Genomic DNA, 15,004 nt, shown 5'->3' with positions numbered 1-15,004 from the left:
AGATTCTCCGGATAACTTTATCGGGAAGTGAAGAAATCGGGCATAAGTAAATTTTTATCTTATTGATTCTGATATAATTTGGTACATGTATTAAATGATCGCCAAAAATTGGCTACAATTGATCAATTTTTTATGGTTTAAAATTGACCAATCACAGTCAATTTTTATAAAAATACTCAATTGTGATTGGTTATTTCCTTACGGCTTAAATCCTGAACGCAGCCAATATCGGCCTTTGTCGGATTGCGACGCTAGCGCTCATTCCAGATTTCCAGTTAGATTGAGGGACGAGCGTCTACATTTGCAGTGTGCTTTGTGACGGGTGCCACAGATTATAAAAGTAAATAGATAATCAACTCCCATAGTTTGATCTGGAACAGTGTTTCGAACGCCACCTGGGCGAATATACATAGACAAACTAATATTCAATATGGCCGACCTCTAATATAGTATATATATATATTTATTAATATTTCTTAGAGAAATTTAATACCGTAGTTTTTATTTAGTTAGTAATATTTATTTGGAATATTTTAATTTTGGTGTATTAAAACATTACAAATAAATAATTAATTACTAACAAAATAAATACTTCGAGTATTAAATTTATACTTATATTAAATACTAAGGAATAATACAAATAAAAAGACAAAACTATTCTATATAATATTTTTATTTTTAAAGACATGCTTAGAAACATGTATTGACAGAACTTAAGAACAAATAACGTGCTATTAAAGCTATAAAATATAATATTTATATTTTTAATATTTTTTTATATCGACTTTGCTTCTTTTTATAAAGTTCAATTGCTTGTGTCAATATCATATTTGTTCCTAAATGTCTAGTATCTCGACCTGATAAAATTTTGTTAATTGTTTTACAAAAATTAAATAAATATAATCTTGTAATTTTTTGAATTACAGCTTTTTTTAATTCTATTTTATGTTGATTACATTTTAAAAAATCTAAATTTAATTTATCGTTCAAACGTGCCTGTAATAAGGCAGAAACGTTTCTACGAAAACATAATAAAGAAATATTTTGATTTAAAATATTATCGGCTTCAATAAATGCATATTTTAAAAAAGACATGGATGGATAAATTAATGACGGTTTTTCTTGTACATATTCTTTATAAGCTATCTCTGCATATTCTTCACATGTTGTGTCTGTCGCTAAAAGATTTTGTTTACATTCTGGACAATTTTTAAATTGTTTTAATGACAAAATCTTTTTTGCAATCCAGCCAGCAACATATACTTGACCATTTTTATGAGATGACTTGTGTACTATTGTTTCATGTGCAATTTGATGTGATTGAATATAATCTTCTTCTATTTCTTCTGTATTATTTTCGTGAGAAACGTTTGTCACAAATTGTTTTAATGTAAATAACAAATCACCATCATTTTTGTTTTCACAGTTAGAACCCATAGACTGTTTTGAAGTTAAATTATTGATTAAAAGTGTTTTAAACGACCCACAGAATTGACTACATGAAGGATTAATATTTCTGCGTCCATGGCTGCGAATCATGCCAAAAAAGTTTTCTAAAGGATCTTGATTAATATTTCGCGTTTTTAAAAATTGCATACCTGCGTTATTAGCTATTTTCCAAATTTTTCGAAATCCACGTAATGTAAAAATCCAATTTTTCAGTGATGGTATACATTTAACTGGTTGCTTAGTTTTTGGATCTACATACCGCATGTTGGATAATAATTTAATAGCATATGGCCAAAAATCATGATGTTTGCTATTTTCAGTTACTGCAACACGTAAAGGAGTTTCTGGACGCAAAGTGTGTGCGTTAACGGAATCAAAAACTTTGTTAAAAAAATCTAAAACTATTGCTGTATCATATCCTGCTTTGTTTGGTATTTGTAGCGGACCAATTTGTGAGTCGATAAATCCTCCTGCAAAGATAAATAAAGTACATATTAATATATTATGCAATTCAATAATAAATTAACAAAAGTAATAATTATCACTTATTCAATTACCTTTGATTTTGCTGTTGTATTCAATATAAGCTGATAATCTTGCACTAAAAATTTGAGCAGCACACTTAACTTTCATCTTTTTTATCTTTGATTTAATTACATGTTCATCAGTTAATCTTGGCAATTGACGATTTAATGTATTCGTGTTAATATCCATTTTATATGCTAATTCAATAATATCCCATGATGCTAACTGTCGTTCGTTTGTTTTTGTGTTCTTAGTTATATTAATTTCCAAATTTTTAAATAATAAATTATTGCGAATTCCTTTCAAAAGATGTGGTGGATCATAGATGGGAACAATATTTTGTCCAAAAAGTTCAACATTACCTCCTTAAAAAAATAAAAAATTATTTACGTATTATATATCGTTTAAGTATCAGTTTTGTTCTATGCACATGTTATTTATTATATATTATATAAAAATTAAAACAATACTTACGATCTTCTTGACCTGTTTGTATACATTTCCTTCTTGATTCCTCAAGAAGTTTATTAATACATGTCATATTTGGCCCTCCTTGGTCGCATACAGTTGTGATAATTGTTAAACCAGCTTGAGTTAATTTTTTTATAATTTCCTTGATACATCTTAATAGCTGTGCAGATTTTGTTTGACTTTTACAAAAATTATAACACAGTGGAATTTTCCATCCTTTCAGAACTCCTCGTGCCATAAAAACCAATACATGATCGGCTATCAATGATGTGCGTCTATGTCCCCAATCTTCAAAGCCAATTATTTTATCATCTAGTTGATCATATTGCAAATTGGCTTCTAACGACATCTCGTCCCACATTAAAATACATAATTTGTCTCTTTCATTCATTTCTGCAACATGCTGCTGAAGATGCTCAAAAATAAATTTATTAATTCCTGGTTGTAAAGAAATTGTCCGTAACAAACATTTGAGAGTTGTAGCACTTGGTAAAACAAATAATTTTGATAATAGTTTATAACAAGATCCTGATTGTTTATACAACGACAGTGCTAAAATTTTTTCATCAATCGTAAATCTTCTTCCCTATATACAAATAATAATAAAATAGTTTTCAAAAGTTTTTCTAATAAATATAAAATTTTCGTAATAATTGAATTTTTTTATGTAAAAATTTTTTTTGCATTTGCGCAAGTATATCTTTCACAAATAATAAAAAATTACAAATTTACACAGTAATACTATTTACAACAATAGACTTGAAGAATTACTACAATAGGCTAACACACATTTAGTAAAAAAAGAAAAAAATTACAAAAACATATTCAAAGGATAATCTGGTATCATATTGTAATAGATATCTATTATTGTGTGCTAGATATTTATTACAATATGCAATATTACAATAAATACCAAATATTTATTGCAATATGCTATAGGTATATATTGTCACTGTTCAGTCTATTTTTAAAATATAATTTTAGAATAATTTATTTTCTTCGTTTTTACAAAATGTATCTCACTATTGCAGCAAGTTTTCAACTATAATAAGATATAATATTATATCAAAGATTTACAATTAATTGTATGCTTTTGGTACGAAAGATATATTGCTCAAATATTTTGAACTTCGTTCTGGGCATGTTGCCTGTAACGATGATTTTAATTCATTAAATAATACTTTGAAATCTACCTTTGGAGAATAATTTGTGTTTCGTAATTGCATATTAAAAAATAATCTTTGCGTTGGAGTTAAACTATTAAACTGTTTACAAAATGGTGAATTTAATAACTTTTTGGCATCTTTCAAGCGTGTTTTATAATCTATTATTCGGCTTTTCATTCGGTTTCTTTCTTTCGCTAACATTATAGCTTTCTTATATATTTTCTGTGCTTTAGGTGTTAAATGGCATTGTCTTGTAACGGATTCAAGAATATTTCTTGAGTTTCTTGATGTACTTGGACAATTAACTGTGTTATTTGTGATATTATTTTGATCATTTTGCAATGGATTCTTTTCTGCACATAGAAAATTACTTGTAAAAATCTCATTAGATTGATTACTTTCTTGAGATTGTGAATGTAATTCAGTTGTAGTTGATCCTGTCTGTAAATGTAACTCAGCTGTACTTATCTCAGATTGTGAATGTTGCTCAGTTATATTTGGTTCTAACTGTAAATGCAACTCAATTGTATTTGTCTCAGGTTGTAAATGTTGCTCGGTTATATTTATATCATTCACTTCTGTATTAACTGTTTGCGTATTATATATATTTTCAATAGGTACTGCATTATGTGAATGTTGCTCAGTTGTATTTTGTCCAGACTGTAAATACAACTCAGTTATATTTGTTTCAGATTGTGAATGTTGCTCACTTATATTTATATCATTTACCTCTATGTTAACTGTATGCATATAACTTATATTTACTCTAGGTACTGAATTATGCTTCAGTCTTCGACGATTTAAAGAGTAAATATAATCTTCAGGCAAAAAATGTAAGTGGCATACTCTGTATTTTGTTAATTCTTCTGATGATAAATTTAAAAGAATACTATTGTTTACAATTTCTTTCCACTTTTGTGATAACTTTGGATTCTTTGGAAAAAAATGACCAGGAGCCTTTGAATTAGATTTACAGCCTGGTACAATACAAATCCATTCAACCATGATTAAAATTGAAAACTGCAAACTAAAAATAAAAGAATCTTAAAAATTATGTCTTTATTATCTTTAGGCACACGTGCACAAATAATTATTGTGTTTTTATAATCTGACAGACATTGCAAAAAATTGTACTTATAAAATTAGCACAAATTCTGTTTACAAAAATATATGCAAAACATTTTATTAAAATATAAAATTGATATGTAAAATATAAAACTATACTACTAAAACTAACATAACCTCTATTATCGATTACCTCTATTATCTGTGATATTTTTATTTTTATATTTCATATGCAACTTACCTTATCAGATAATATTGTTGATATTCTTTATACACGTTCCACACGCACTTTATACCAATTTCTTTTTTTCTATTGTAAATTAAAAATCTTCACAAGAGATATCCGTAATATATATCACGTTCTGATCACAAATCTAAGTTCTGACCGTTAAAGTGATATAAGCGCCACCTGGCCGAATATACCAGAATGAACTAACGCGGCCTGAAATTTCAGATAGGAGTTGACCGTGCATGACGGGTGCAACGTAGCACGTGTAGAATTGAGTACGTTTGCTTGTATAGAGAGAGAAAAGACGTAGTGGCTCCGCTAGCAACGCAACGAAGTCTTCATCGCCGACCCGTAAGATTGGTTTAACGTTTCTTTATCGGTCGCGATTAGCGCCACGACGCGTGGCTCGTCGTCGCCGTTGTTACGGCGATCGCGTGGCGTCCGCGAAATGAGCGATTCGCTCGCTCGGCGACGACGAAACGGTACGTGTCGCGCGTGTATTTCGGTGAACAGTCAGCGATTTCGATCACACAGCAACGATGGTGGACGGCGGTGAGTTGGCCGCGCGTCGCCGGAAAACTTGCGTCGCCAGGAAACTGGCGTCGCCAGATCGACGGCGTGTCGCATGCTCGAGCGTACGAGCGAATCCTCTGTCTCCTCCTAACCTGCTCTGTCGTCGTTGTCGCCGCTGGTATAACCTAACTCGCGCGCACGCATAACATATTGCGTCCCGATTCGGCGCCCTGGCGCAATCGGCCGCGCGGATGACGCAACGGCGGCGTTGACCGCGCGTCATCGACCGCGTCGATCTTTGCTCCGGCGGGGCACGTGGCGACGATGAGTCACCGTCGTCGACGACGTCGTGGCGAGTCGCGTCTCTTCGAGCGCGCTGGAAAGTGGAACGCGCCTCGCGTTGCGATTCCACGCCGTAGAACGCACTGCCAGGTGGATCAGACGACCAGAATTCGATTGCCAATTTCAAGAGCGCGCGTTGACTCCATACGTATTTGTATTTACTTGCCGCGGAAATTCCCAATTTAAAATGTTCGACCTTATTTCGCTCTCGATTTTACTCTCCGACTCCGGCATTTGCGAGAGGCTCCAAATTTTCAAAGCAAAAATCTGTATTGTTGAGTAAATAACATTCCTTTTCTGTTTGCTTGCAGATTGTAGCAGCATTAGCGGAACATTATCACGGATATTATCACGTAGCATATACAAAATTCTGCAACAACAAAATAGTGACAGCCAAGACCCCAACCATTTACACCCAAAACGTGGATCTTAAGGAATTCAAGCGTTGCAAAAGCGGTGCAGAAGGGCTCTATGTGCTCCACCGTGACACTGGCGAATGGTACTTTAGTTTCCAAGAGCTTGCTACTGTGGTATTGCGAGAGGTCTGTCCAGGTGGCCTGTAATCCGGGTGTGCGACAACAGCGGCAAAATGCTCAACGAGATCAGGGCGGCGGTACTGTTCTTAGTAAATCTGATCGAAAAAAGCGAAAAATTTAGTCCCGATCAATTAGAATGCTTTGAGCGGCACCTGGTCAAGCTGCTGACGGAACGCTTCAAGAATCACTGGTTCCCCGACAAGCCATTCAAGGGCCAGGGCTACCGTTGCATCCGTGTCAATGGCCACAATCGCCGGGACGCGACCCTAGAGAGCGCTGCAAACGCCGCCGGCGTCAAGTACGAGGATCTCGCGTTGCCAGTGGAGTTGACGCTGTGGGTTGATCCCAACGAAGTCTGCTGCCGATTTGGTGAGAGCAAGGGCTCTTATTGCACGCTGGCGTCGTTCGACGATAAGGAGAACACCGTACCCATTTTCCAATTTACGGAACATCACGAGAGCACGGAGAACGAGAATAAACCAACTCCCGTGGGTTCCATCAAGATACAGGTGTGTGGGCGTCGGTAAATTAAAAGAAATTTACGTGTAACAATGTGGACCTAAACCTTAATAAAACAAATAAAAGAATTTTTATATAATTATGTCCTATTAATATATATATATCAAATTAGAAGAATTGATGATTTCATGGATATTTAATTTCTTAATTGGAAAATATCTTCTTTTCTCTCCTCCTAAGAGATCCAGTTGTTCCAACTTTTTGAGAAACTTATCTAGGTAAATATGTGTCTGTCTTTATTTAAGAAAAAAATGAAGATATACACATGCTTATCTGATAGGTAAGTTTATCAAGAAGTTGGAACAATTGGTCCTTAGTATTACATTTATTTTCAACCAAGTAAAATATTTGCATAACAGATAATTTACAAAGTACCCACCCTATATCTATTTATCAAGTTTTGTGTGAAATAATATATATATATTGCTAAATAATATATATATTATTTCACACAAAAATTAATTCTCTAAAATTAAAACTTTCTGGATATTTGCTGTCTCTTACCTAATTTATTTTGCATTTTGTATCTACATGACATTTTAAATAAATATTTGTGTTTAAAATTTAAATATTTATTAATATATAAATAAAAAAATTAAAAATGTTAAATTCTGGCGATTCATGTTCCAGAAATCCCTTCTAACCACAAGTACAGAACAACAGCCGAAATCAAAACCATTAAGTACCGCTAATCAAAATCAGCAGCATAGCAATAATGGTGCAGGTAAGAGACGCAACTTGAACAGTCCTAGACTACACTTGAACAGGAATCGTTCGTGGTTCGGCCATTCCTTCAACATGGGTTACGGCCCGCATCCAATCGGCCAGCCCTGGTATAATATAATGCCCCCGCATTTCCTCGGTGGCCCTTCTCCACCGCCCTTTGTGGGACACCGAGGAAACAAATGGGTACATCAGCCTTCTTATCCCGCTGGACCCGCTCGTTTCCACCACTGGTCTCCCAAAGCTGCTCTTAAGGTATAAAGAGAATCGTTTTAAGAAAACAGTTAAAAAACCTGTTTCTTCTTTGAAGGAAAAGGAGGAAATTCAAAGGAATAAAAGTAATCGTTCACTTGTTTTCCAGAAAAAGCATATTGTTGTTTTAACCCATGACAAATTATCGTAATGCAGTTTATTGTTAAAAAGAACTTTAATTATAGTGTATTCGTGACATATGTTTGCAGGTAAAGAGCGCGTATGTGTAAATTTTTATATTTGAAACAGGTTTATTAACGTGTTTTAGTGACGAAAATTATCCATCCTGTAATTACAAATGACCTTGTTCGAACTAAGGCTTACGATTTTTTATGACGAAAGGTATCGCATTATTACATGTTACGTATATAATAATAAATTGGAGTAATAAATGTTTAACTCCGGATGCAAGGTTGCTTGTAAAAAGGGTAGAGACTAGTGGCAATTTAAATAGAATTAGTAAACGGCGCATTAGTATATGCGTGAAATGGAAAATAGATGTCATATCATGTGACGAGTTATTTCAATCCAGTTCTTGAAATAACTTAAATATTATTTTCAGAATATACGCGCGAGGAATTGAGAGAATCTGTTTGTCTTTAGCTAATTGTCGTGAATTTATAAATTTATTATATATCTGCTTTGTTACATCTATTTTGTTACATGTATGTTGTTGTCAAATGCGTTATTGAAGCTTTATAATTGAATTGGCAACGCCATTTGTTTAAGCGTTAATAGTTTATGATCGAGGAAGAATAATGGGAATAATTTCGAAAGTTTTCGAAATTTGATATGATTATTTTTAGTATAAAATAAAGTGCAATTTTATTACTTTGCTACGTTATATACGATGATTACTCGTATGTTTAACGACAAAATCGGATTGTAGTGTTTCTTAAACGGTTGAATGAAACACCCGTCCCGTACTATCTTCGGATGGTTTATTGAGGGAAGGTCTGGTAAACTTGATAGTACGGGACGGTGTTTCACCCACAATTGTATAAAAAATTATATAATTAAAATACATTTTATTTTACAATAAAAAGAAATTTTTTATAAGAAATAATACGTTGAATAAGGTATAGAGAAGCTTTATTTCACACCGAAAGGAATATCTATCAGGTTTCAAAACTTTCAAAATTAATCCTGTTATTCTGTCTCATTGTAGTCTAATTTAAACTGGATATAAATAACCGGTTTTGTTCCGATATGACTAATATTTGCTCTATACTAGGTTTTATTTGCATATTAGCTATATATCGTAACAGAGAATTGAATAAAGTGTTAAAAGAAAGTTACCTTTCATATTTCACGTGTGTATATATATATACATACATATATATATATATAAAACAATCGGTTGTAATTGCGTGATTTCGAAGAATCTTGATATATTTTTTAATTTGGATAAATTTAATTATATATATACATATTATTATATCGTCTAACAAAGTGTGAGAACAAGATCGTTCTACCCTCCCGTGTGAGAGATAACGACGCGAATGCGACGCTATTAATTTTCGCGCTCGAAAAGAAAGAAAATCCACTTGTTATTTAAAGATACTGCCGCCATTGAGATTTTTATTGATGATCAATGCCGCTGTTGAATTAACGAATCGGCACCGACATTAAAATTAATCGCGCTGCCACTTGCAGTTAGACAGGTTGTTGCTGTCGTCATGTTCGACGCACGGACGAGCGTGTCGAGTTTACTCTTATAAATTACATGCTATTTTTAACTTTACTCGTTTTTGCGTATATTATTCAACTTCTTATGGAGTTAACGTAGTTCAAACAGAATATATTTCAATATAATAATAATAATATCAATGTCATGTCACTGTATATTCGGCCTTTTATATTATAGAGAATTTATATCATGAGAATTTATATTACGAGACTTTATGATTAATAACATATATTTACTTATACATATGTTGGCTTTATATACATCATAGACATACGTATTTCTTGTTTTCATATGGTGTTATCGTTATATATACAATATGTGTACATGTGCTGTGCGTGAATATGTCAGTGTAGATGTCGAAAAATGTAATTCTTATTTGTGATTTATTCTGTAAGATCAGTTGTTCCTTCGAGATACTTTTATTGTGTTCACAGTATATTAATGCCGAACTTAATTTCGTTTCACGCGACTTAGTTAAGCTTTACTATGTAATTAGTGAGCTTATCTTTAATTGAACTTATAACAGATATATATATATATTTTTTTTTTTTAATTTATAATCAACAGTCAGTAGAGATATATAATTTATTACGCTTTGCTTGATAAGTTTCCATACGTTTACCCTTTATCATGCACTTCGAAAAATTAATGAAACGGTAATCTTTTAACAGAAATTTTTGTAAGTTAACTTTTTAGATTAATTTACGATGTTAATTTTTCGTGGAATATGAAACGAGAATTAAAGATAGCAAAATATGTTAAAAATTAGGTCTGCAAAGTATTTTGTGTTTTTACCATCAATAATTCTTTACTTCCCGATTTGGGTATCCAATCAGAAACGCGAAAATTGGACCTAGTCCGAGACGTGCAATGGACATTGTGCAATATATTGTTGTGTAATGAACAAAACGCGAATTTTCTCGAAGGAACAATTTTTGTTACGTGAACCAGACGACATTGCGAATATATCTCTGCAATTTCGAAAAAGAAAAAATCTCCAAAAAGCACGAGCTGCATTCCTACTTTGCACTAACAGATTGCAGGAATAACAGACATTTTTAAGTAATCGTTTCAATAATATGGTAAAGAAACACCGGGACTGAAGAGTATGTTATATTTAATGTCGCATGGTAGAAGTATAACTGTGCCCGATACACGCGGATTCTGGTACTGCCATTGTTGCCGGATGCGCGAATGATCAAGATTAATCTAGATGTGTATCGTAAAAAAGTAGACTGCGTTAGCCGACATTTTAATCAAAGGTATAGGATGACTCGTCGTAATGTCTTCTCGCGGCCTCGTTTCGCGTAACGGAGGTGCCGCAATTTCATTTCGACAAACGGCGAACGCCTCTACCTCGAGGTCTGACTGCCGACGTTCAGCAAAGTGAATTAGTTCCTTTATTGGCGAATAGGTCACAATGCGACTGTCGTTTTCCTAATGCAAATTAGTTGTAATATTAAATAAATCATTAATTATGTTAAGATCGTTTAACAACGCATTGAGAGAAAAAATTGTTAATTTGACTAAGCTTTTCAACGTGGTTAAGTTTTTTCGGTCTTAGTATTTATACAAAAGTTTATATTAAAGTTCAAATATTTTATGAATTTAAGTTAAATGAATAAATATTTGCATAATTGAAGAAATTTAATCAAATTAAAAAATCCAATCAAATTACTTGACAACTTTTTTTTTCTCAGTGTGTCCCGAGAAAATTCAGTAGTTTATGTATACAAAGATAAAATCGAGATAGTTTATGCAGCGAAATGGTATCTCTGTTACGACGAAGAGAAGCCACTGTGAATTGGGTCGTTCCATATGTAGCGCAATTCAGCAACTTTCACGTTTTACAGTTAGAACAGTTCGCTAAATGCATGTAATCTGCCCTAGCATAGGAATTTTGTGTTCAATTTGTTAACAAACCTTATTCAGAAGAATTATGTTGTTGTTATGTAGGAATATGAAAAGTTTATATAGATATTATATATACAAATACATTACTGCATATATACGTAGAATTAAGCAATATTGCATTCGGACGTATTCTTTTATTAATATTCTTACATAATATATAATATATACACGTACATGTACATATACATACATATATATACATATACATGTGCGTGTACGCGTGTGTACACTCATATATATACATGCACATGTATACGTGCATAAAAGTATATGTGTGTGTATATATACTATTAATGAAAGAGAGAGAGAGAGAGAGAGAGAGAGAGAGAGAGAGAGAGAGAGAAAGAGAGAAAGAGAGAGGAAAAAAGGCGCTCAACATTTGAAATGTTCCAAACTTTCTAACTGTGTTCACGTAGGACAAAAAAATTGCGAATGTGACAACAACGTACCTTTTCTTAATGATAAGTAGTTAGTCAATTACTTTATACGAGAGTCAGACAAAAAAACACACACACACACACACACACACACACACACACACACACATGTTTTGCCCTTCTTGCGTGATCAATGGTAAAATGCAGCAGACAGGCGTGCTCAAGAAAAAAAAGAAACAATACCACTTGTAATAGAAAATTTGGAATGAGATGCACATGAGGTGATCAGAACGAATAATAATGACCATTTCTAATAATGCACTCTCTAAATCTTATATAGAATGAAAATTGAGCTTGTGCAATTATTTCAAGTGATTTGGCATTTTATAAGAGTCAAAGTTCACTCATATAGAACTGAATAGGACTCCGACAGGAGTAATTTTTACTTTTATTGCAAAAAAAATTAATATCAAATCAACAATCATTGTTTCACGTGTGTATAAGTACAAATATACAATCTTCTTTAAAAATTTACAATCTTAAATTTGAGCAAAATATTATTTTTACTTCAATTATAATATTACAATAGTCTCATCTAAAGACTACAATATAATTGTTTTAATAATAACAATAATAACAATATTTCTAATTTTTGTTATTGTGCGTGTTGACATTATTATCCCTTTTTAACTTACGACAGTTATTATCGAATATAAAGATAAATACACAGAAAAAAAATGTAATATAGTCAATAACATATGTGATTGCGGGCTGCCAACTACATAAAATACTCAATACAATAATGTTTGCTATTAATGCAAGTACAATGTTGATACTGCAATAGCATATATTATTGTATTGAGTATATCTGTAATTGGCAGCCCGCAATAACATATCTTATTGAATATATTACTTTTTTTTTTTTCAGTGTATATATTTCTCTTGATCTACACAATTTTTTCATGTTGGCAAGTTATGTCTGTTTAAGATTATCAAATTCTTTAAAGATTTCATATTCTTGATTATGAAACATTGATTGTTGATAATCTTTCTCTGTGATAAAATAAGAAATCTCACAAATAATTGAACAAACTCTAATTTTCACTCTTTTTAAAGTGACATTTCGCTTTACGAGATTTAAAGAATAGATTAACTTTAGTCACTATTTAATTTTTATTTTTCTAATTCTAAATATCAGAGAAAGATAAGAAGAAAGTTAAATCGAGATTAAAGTTATTCCATATTGGTAGAAATGGACGCAATGACAGGCGGATCGACGACTTGCGATCGGCACAAAACTTTGTACTTATTCTATTTTCGCCGGACGTTTTAGCACCTTGAATCCGGCAACTCTATTTTGCGTTTTATCTTCGACTCGGCTTATCGGAATTGCGTATCTAAATGGGGACTGCATTCATACGATGTGTAATGCGTGGTATTGAGGGTGGAGAGTCGATCGAACGAATAATAGAAATTATTAAAGGGATCTCGGTCGCGCGAGGCGCGAGTCGAATCGATGCCACGTGTCGCGCGCGTTAGATCGGTGGATTCAAAGTGTTAAATCGACGTTATACGTACGAGTAGCACGAGAATATCAGTGCCTTTTCCTTCGTAAACGAAAAAAAAAAACAATACCGCATACGCATAACTTCGTTGATTTGTATGTACCACACTATTCCACCGTACGTTTCACGGAAGCGAGATCGTATTTCACATTTTCCATGACACGCCGAATTTTTTCTCCATTAATGAGACATTGTCAAACGTATCGAAGAACGTATTAATGTTTGGATCATTTCGATTGTATAGGATATAAAGCACCATATAAACGTATACATATACATATATATTTCTCTTCTAATGCTGTGTCATACGTTGTAGGGATATCTCTTCTTGCATAGCTATTTCAATGATACTGGGCGAATGTCGAGAGAAATGATTCGATTTTCTTCTATATACATATATATAATATGAGGTCGAGGTAAAAATAATAAAAATGATTGTCGATTGTCGATGCTTTTTAAATAGGAAAAAAAGCACTTAATGCATTTTAGCAAGAAACAAATCTGGATGATACATTATGTTAATTAAAGATTTTTTTATCGAAATGATATTAGCATTACACAAAATAAGAAATTCTGTTAACTTAATTTGTAAGTGGTGAATATATAAAAATACGCAATTTTATAGTTTTTGGTAAATTTGAAGTTAGGAAGTTAGAGGATGTACATTCATTCGTATTTAAAAAATTATATTTGCGTCAACGTCGCAGTTGTATATTTAAGAAAAAAAGATTTTATTAATCAAGACGAATTGTATTAATTTAGTAACAAGAAGAAATGATGTGATATTGAATGACGATTGAATGAAACGATTTGTTTTCGTGTAATATCATACAATACGCTGAAGCAACATATTTTCGGATCACCGATAACACGTCTTTAATTTCGCACGTTGCTAAAAATTATGTGTTACATTTTTGCAATCGAGGTTTCGTCACGCTTAATCAATCGAGTTTTATTCCCCTTGAACGCGTCCGTTTCACGTGGCCAGGCTAGCGCTTTTGGAATTTCTCGATTAAAAAAAAAAAGTCGGCGCTTTTTTCGTGTCCATATTCTAATACGAGGTGATCGATTACCGATCGCGTCGTAGGGACGCGGCCGACGCTACTCGCAGCACAGCAAATTAAATAAGGGTTTCCTCTGTCGTACGTAGTTCTACGATGTAGCATAAATTGCGGTCCGCGAAATCGAAGGCGTTACGAACTGCGATTTGGCGGCAGGGGAGGAACTTCCTCCAAACGGGATATTTTTCTCGCAGCGTGGATGCGACCCTGTGATATTTTCCAGATGAGCTTAATAAATGAACTTTTCAAAGTCATTAAAAAAAAAATCAACTGTGATTTATGGAATACTTAACGCTGAAATATTATTTGTTTAACACTTAATACTGAAATATGATAATATTCAAAACTTTAATTGTTTTATCATATTATCATGTTGCGGATTAATCTCGTCGTTCGAAAATATCATAGTGCAGCGTTAACGCTACCGCAATCTAATGTACATTTATTACGTTTTATATTGTGCCGTTAAATATATATGTATACACGCATTTGCATTTTATACAAATTTTTTACATAGCGAATAAAATAATCTTATTTATACGCAATAAAGAAAAGGTTTACTTTAAATGAAGCCGCATTTGTAATGCCTCTGTTTTTGCAGTCCGCA

General features: G+C 32.8%; 2 protein-coding genes across 7 annotated transcripts; one reads left to right on the top strand and one right to left on the bottom strand.

Moving 5' to 3' along the window:
• Positions 1–655: 655 nt before the first annotated feature.
• Positions 656–5,095, bottom strand: LOC118645039. 4 transcript variants are annotated; one of them, XM_036285306.1, is made up of 6 exons: positions 4,918–5,094; positions 4,341–4,638; positions 3,639–4,271; positions 2,449–3,031; positions 2,007–2,339; positions 656–1,919 (listed from the first exon to the last, which is right to left on the bottom strand). In XM_036285306.1, exons 2-6 carry the CDS (start codon positions 4,614–4,616, stop codon positions 757–759), a joined length of 2,988 nt encoding a protein of 995 aa, XP_036141199.1. In that variant the 5' UTR covers positions 4,617–4,638; positions 4,918–5,094; the 3' UTR covers positions 656–756. The 4 variants fall into 4 exon arrangements, with proteins under 4 accessions (XP_036141199.1, XP_036141201.1, XP_036141200.1 ...); XM_036285308.1 differs by having other exon boundaries at positions 656–834; positions 1,702–1,919; positions 3,639–4,638; positions 4,918–5,093; XM_036285307.1 differs by lacking the exon at positions 4,341–4,638 and having other exon boundaries at positions 3,639–4,052; positions 4,918–5,095.
• Positions 5,096–5,120: 25 nt separating this feature from the next.
• On the top strand, positions 5,121–13,400 carry LOC105840640 (maternal B9.15 protein). Of its 3 annotated transcripts, none has more exons than XM_012687631.3 (3): positions 5,121–5,256; positions 6,072–6,805; positions 7,446–13,400. In XM_012687631.3, the coding sequence occupies exons 2-3, from the start codon at positions 6,350–6,352 to the stop codon at positions 7,797–7,799; spliced, it is 810 nt and encodes a 269-aa protein (XP_012543085.1). In that variant the 5' UTR covers positions 5,121–5,256; positions 6,072–6,349; the 3' UTR covers positions 7,800–13,400. The 3 variants fall into 3 exon arrangements, with proteins under 3 accessions (XP_012543085.1, XP_012543086.1, XP_012543087.1); XM_012687632.3 differs by lacking the exon at positions 5,121–5,256 and adding an exon at positions 5,263–5,457; XM_012687633.3 differs by lacking the exon at positions 5,121–5,256 and adding an exon at positions 5,486–5,850.
• Positions 13,401–15,004: the final 1,604 nt, after the last annotated feature.

Source organism: Monomorium pharaonis, chromosome 4 (assembly GCF_013373865.1).
Source record: "Monomorium pharaonis isolate MP-MQ-018 chromosome 4, ASM1337386v2, whole genome shotgun sequence".
Taxonomy (NCBI): Eukaryota; Metazoa; Arthropoda; class Insecta; order Hymenoptera; family Formicidae; genus Monomorium; species Monomorium pharaonis.
Note: the sequence above shows the minus strand (reverse complement) of the source record. Positions and strands in the feature narration are given on the sequence as shown.

Excerpts from the sequence above, each read along its gene's own strand:
- LOC118645039 (XM_036285305.1), bottom strand. The coding sequence starts at position 4,616 with ATGGTTGAATGGATTTGTATTGTACCAGGCTGTAAATCTAATTCAAAG. Across the intron at positions 2,340-2,448 it reads ACAAACAGGTCAAGAAGATC|GAGGTAATGTTGAACTTTTT; the intron begins GTAAGTATTGTT and ends TATTTTTTTAAG. Across the intron at positions 1,920-2,006 it reads ATACAACAGCAAAATCAAAG|GAGGATTTATCGACTCACAA; the intron begins GTAATTGAATAA and ends TTATCTTTGCAG.
- LOC105840640 (XM_012687631.3), top strand. The coding sequence starts at position 6,350 with ATGCTCAACGAGATCAGGGCGGCGGTACTGTTCTTAGTAAATCTGATC. Across the intron at positions 6,806-7,445 it reads TGGGTTCCATCAAGATACAG|AAATCCCTTCTAACCACAAG; the intron begins GTGTGTGGGCGT and ends TTCATGTTCCAG.